This window comes from Myotis davidii, unplaced genomic scaffold (assembly GCF_000327345.1).
Source record: "Myotis davidii unplaced genomic scaffold, ASM32734v1 scaffold217, whole genome shotgun sequence".
Lineage (NCBI taxonomy): Eukaryota > Metazoa > Chordata > Mammalia > Chiroptera > Vespertilionidae > Myotis > Myotis davidii.
In genome coordinates this window covers 10,797,289-10,801,863 of record NW_006290034.1, presented here as the reverse complement: position 1 = coordinate 10,801,863, position 4,575 = coordinate 10,797,289, and the positions used below count along the sequence as shown (strand labels likewise).

The following is a 4,575-nucleotide window of genomic DNA, read 5'->3' as shown; positions in this document are numbered from 1 at the left end:
CCCCCCCCCCTCAGCCGCCCCCCTGCCCCCAGCTGTGGAGGAACGTGGGGCTCTGCTCTCTCTCTGTGCACCTTGTCCTGACTGGTTCCCGGGCTCTGGGCTTGTGCCCAGTATTACGGTGGGGCCCTTGGAGCCAGGTGCCCACTGGCCTTTCTTTCTCCAGAATCGAGGTGGTGGGAAGGGAAGAAAGTTCTCACGGGATCCAACCGAGAGCTCCGCTGGGGAAAATGCAGAGACTCCCACTCATGGGAGTCTGAGCAGATGCGGAGGGGACCCGAGGGCCGTCTCTTCTAACCCTCTCATCCAGACGGAGACCAGGGCTGGGGCGACATGACCAACCCAGGCTGGGACCCAGCCTCCAGACGACTCCACGCCTGCTGCTTCCTCACCCACCAGGGCAGCCAGTGGGGGTGGGCCAGCTGCTTGCTCACCTGCTCTACCGTGTGGGGATGCTCATTGGGTGTTTGGGCAACAATATCCTTGTTGTGGGAAGATACCCCAGGGTCTGGATGAGCAATGAAGACCGCCTCGGGGTGTAGCTTTGCCGAGTGGCTATGCAGACTCTAGAACAGCGGTTCTCAACCTGTGGGTCGCGACCCCTTTGGGGAGGTCGAACGACCCTTTCACAGGGGTCGCCTAAGACCATCGGAAAACACATATATAATTACATATTGTTTTTGTGATTGATCACTATGCTTTAATTATGTTCAATTTGTAACAATGAAATTGGGGGTCACCACAACATGAGGAACTGTATTAAAGGGTCGCGGCATTAGGAAGGTTGAGAACCACTGCTCTAGAAGGTCTCCGTTTTCACATATGTATGATTTTAGTCTAATGTTGCCTGGGTTTCTGAGCAATTTTGGACCTGTTTCGTTGTTCTCTCCTTTCCCCTCTGATTTTAGGAGATGCTTTCCTTTCAGCAGTTTTGTCTTTCACTCAGTCACTTCATTTATTCATTCAGCCGACCACCGTTTATTTATGGAGTGCCTTCCATGTGCCAGCCGAAGGGCTTCTTAGGGCCAGTGGAGGCAGTGATGTCCCTTTGTTATCAGACAGGGGTCCTTGACTTTGTGCAGGAAAAAATTCACAACACGAGCCCAGGTGAATGTCAGAGGACATTGTTAAAGCAGGGGACGGGGAAACAGGAAAGGCTGGGGAAATGAGCCTAGCGGTCCGCTTTGGCTCCCCAAGAAGCCAGGGAAAAGGCAGCCAGCCACTGCCCATTGCTGCCTTGTTGCACGCCTCGTGGGGTCCCTCAGAGTTTAGTTCCTGGGAGGGAGAGCGTGAGCTGGATCTTCCTTTTGTTTTTTAAATATTTTTATTGATTTCAGAGAGGAAGGGAGAGGGAGAGAGAGATAGAAACATCAGTGATGAGAGAATATCATTGATCAGCTGCCTCCTGCACGCCCCCTGCTGGGGATCGAGCCTGCAACCCGGGCATGTGCCCTTGACTGGAATCGAACCCGAGACCCTTAAGTCCGCAGGCCGATGCTCTATCCACTGAGCTAAACCAGCCAGGGCTGGATCTTCCTTTTGACGGTTTTTAAAGGCTGGGCATTTAGGTGAGGTCTTAGGGAAGGATCTCAATAGAACATTCAGCTTTATGCTGATGTACCAGAATGGGATTTATTCTCTTAATTTGTCTGTCCTTGGGTGTGGTTGGCAAATGGCCCTAATTGGATTTCTGCTGTCTCCCTGAGTAGGGTGATTTAAGCTATGGACCCTCTGGCTGCGGAGGGAGAAATGCACATCATTTACTTTTTTAAAGTGCCCTTGGTTTAGGGAAGGTGGGATTTACTAGATGGCTGAAAACAACAGGCCTCAGTTTCCCTGTTCCGCCTGTCCTGGCTTACTGGCCTCTCACCTGAGCAGGGCCAGCGACCGCACCAGGTGCCGCACCGGCCTGCCCCCCTGCCTCCTCTCACGCAGTTGAGGCTGAAGCTCAGATTCAGAGCTCCCCAGGGATGGAGCTTGGATTTGAACCCAGATCTGACTTGGGGAGCCTCTTGGATGCGTAAACGGTGCCCCACGCCATTGCCTCCTTTTCCTTGAGGACATCCAGTCAGCTAGCACGTGGGAGCGCCCCCTGTGGGCAAGGAAGCTCTAGACTCCATGGACCCAGATGTTTCTTCTTCTGCCTCAGGACTGCGAAGGCCTTATCGTGCGCTCGGCCACCAAGGTGACCGCGGATGTCATCAACGCAGCAGAGAAGCTCCAGGTGGTGGGCAGGGCCGGCACCGGCGTGGACAACGTGGATCTGGAGGCCGCCACGAGGAAGGGCATCCTGGTCATGAAGTGAGTCGTGGAGGCCGGGAGAGGCTGTGGGGCTGGACCTCGAGGAGGGAGGGAGGTGTCTACCTTCAGGAAAGCCAGGTCGGAGGTAAGGACTTCCAGGAGGAGGCGTGGTCGAGGCTGGGCCCAGGCGGTGGTCAGTGCTCACAGCTTCGTGGGGCCCACGGTTTGCCATTGAGCTTCTCTTTGTAAACTCCTTGCTTCACAAACTCACCCCCCAGGTGTCTGCTGGTCTGCAGCCCCGTGTGGGAGTCAGAAGGAAGTTAGTGAACTTATCTGTCCTCTCGGCTCTTCCCCCTCCATTGTGCTGTCTGGAGCCAGTGTTGTTAGCTCTGCTCTTATCTATAGGCAAATGCACCACCTTAGCGACCAGAGTTACTGCAGGCTTTGTCTTCCGCACTTCCCTGTACCCCTCTGCAGCCAGGACCTCCGTTTCCCTCTCACACCCCAGGGCCAATAGGAAAAGGGTCCCCACTGAAGCTGGTTTTTCAGAAACCCAGGCGAAAGGCCATGTAAGGTCATGTGGGCATGCTCCTGCAAGGGGACACTCAGCTCTGGCTCCTGCCTGGCATGTGGTGAGGCAAGACTATCCTTGGTCCACTGCTCTGTCCCTTGGAGTCCTTTCCCCTTGGGAACCTCGTGTCCTCAAGTCCTTTCCCTCCACTCTCCCCTATAGGGTAGGGGTGAACGGACTGGTCATCTGACTAGGGTGGGCGATACCCAACCGTAGAAATGTTAGAGGTAACCCATCTGACAGGGTTGCCCTGGGCCCAGAAGCAACAGCCTCCGGCCCCAGCCCCTGTCCCAGTGTCCCCATCCAGCCTGTTCCCTGGGGGGCCAGGGAGCCAGGGTCTTGTGCAAACACAGGCTCTAGAATCCTTTATTTTTCTTAAACAAGCTCAGCCAGTTTTATTCAAGATCAATTTTGCACGATTTACTTTTCACCTGTCTGCTCTGGCAGGCTGCTAACCCTACCGGAATCACCTGTATCGCCTGCCAGTCCGCCTACTCCAGTGTCTTCCACACGCGGGGCCCTGCTCAGTGTCATTGCCACCGCGGCGTGGGCCCAGCCTTGGCCGCTCGGCCTCGTGCTCTATTTCAGATGCCTCGGCTGGGCAGTTGGCGAGGGTGACCAGGTTCCACTGGCCTCGTGTGGTGGCTTCCAGAGGCTGCTGTACTTCCCACTTTTCATAGCAGAGGTTGGAGCCTGGAATTGGTCCAGTCCACTGACTTCCATCTTCTTTGCGGCCACTGTCGTTCTGCCTTCCATGTGGGGCGTCCCCCGACCAAGAGCAGCTGCCAAGATCTCTGAGGATCCTTTTATCTTGACCTTTTTATTTTTTTATTTTTATCTTATTTTTTAATATACTTTATTGGTTTTTTACAGAGAGGAAGGGAGAGAGATAGAGAGTTAGAAACATCGATGAGAGAGAAACATCGATCAGCTGCCTCCTACACATCTCCCACTGGGGATGTGCCCGTAACCCAGGTACATGCCCTTGACCGGAATCGAACCTGGGACCCTTGAGTCCGCAGGCCGACGCTCTATCCACCGAGCCAAACCGGTTTCGGCTATCTTGACCTTTTTAAAAACATAGAATCTCTGAACATTTTTTCTCCTTCTAACCTTCATTTCCAGAGATGCAAAGATCCAGTAGGGGAAGAAGGAGGGTGAACATACTTGTGTAAAGAGCAAACAAAGAAGCCTTTGAGGGGAAAAAAATGGTTTCATGGGTTGCCATCTCCCTTCTCCTTTCTGTAAGATGGGCACAGTCAGCACTGCTGTGAGGGTGAAGGTGTGAGGAAGCTTCCTCAGCTGAGGACTTGTTGAGGGGTAGGAGGAGAAGCCACCCAGGGGGAGATAAAAATGTCCTTCTGTACCCCTTTTAAAAAGCACTCGTTGGGCCTTTTGCTAATGACCCACTGAGCCGTCAAAAAAGGGCAAAGTGAAAACACTGCTTTTGGGTGAAGTGGCAGCATGTTGTGTTGTTTTGCTTCAATCAGTGGTGTGACAAAGTAAAAAAAAAAAACTATCATAATAAAAGCGTAATATGCAAATTGACCAAACTACCGAACTTCAGAAGGATGGTCCCAACAACCTTCCGGACAACCATGCTATGACATGCACTGGTGCCAGGCCAGCCAAGGTGGATGCGATTCGATTGGTCGGGGCTCCCACCAATCACCTCATGATTGCCCCACAGAGGGAGGCCCAGGCCAGCCAAGCGATCACACCCCACACCTGTTGCCCACAGAAGGAGGCGACCGGTGATGGGGGAT

At 53.6% G+C, this 4,575-nt stretch overlaps 1 protein-coding gene across 1 annotated transcript in view; it reads left to right on the top strand.

Annotated features, from left to right (window-relative positions):
- The window catches only part of PHGDH (phosphoglycerate dehydrogenase), a 29,868-nt gene that overhangs the window by 4,493 nt on the left and 20,800 nt on the right, over positions 1-4,575 (top strand). The window contains exon 2 of the mRNA XM_006763081.2: positions 2,147-2,298. Coding sequence (XP_006763144.1) covers positions 2,147-2,298 — 152 coding nt within the window. The remainder of the gene's footprint in view (positions 1-2,146; positions 2,299-4,575) is intronic.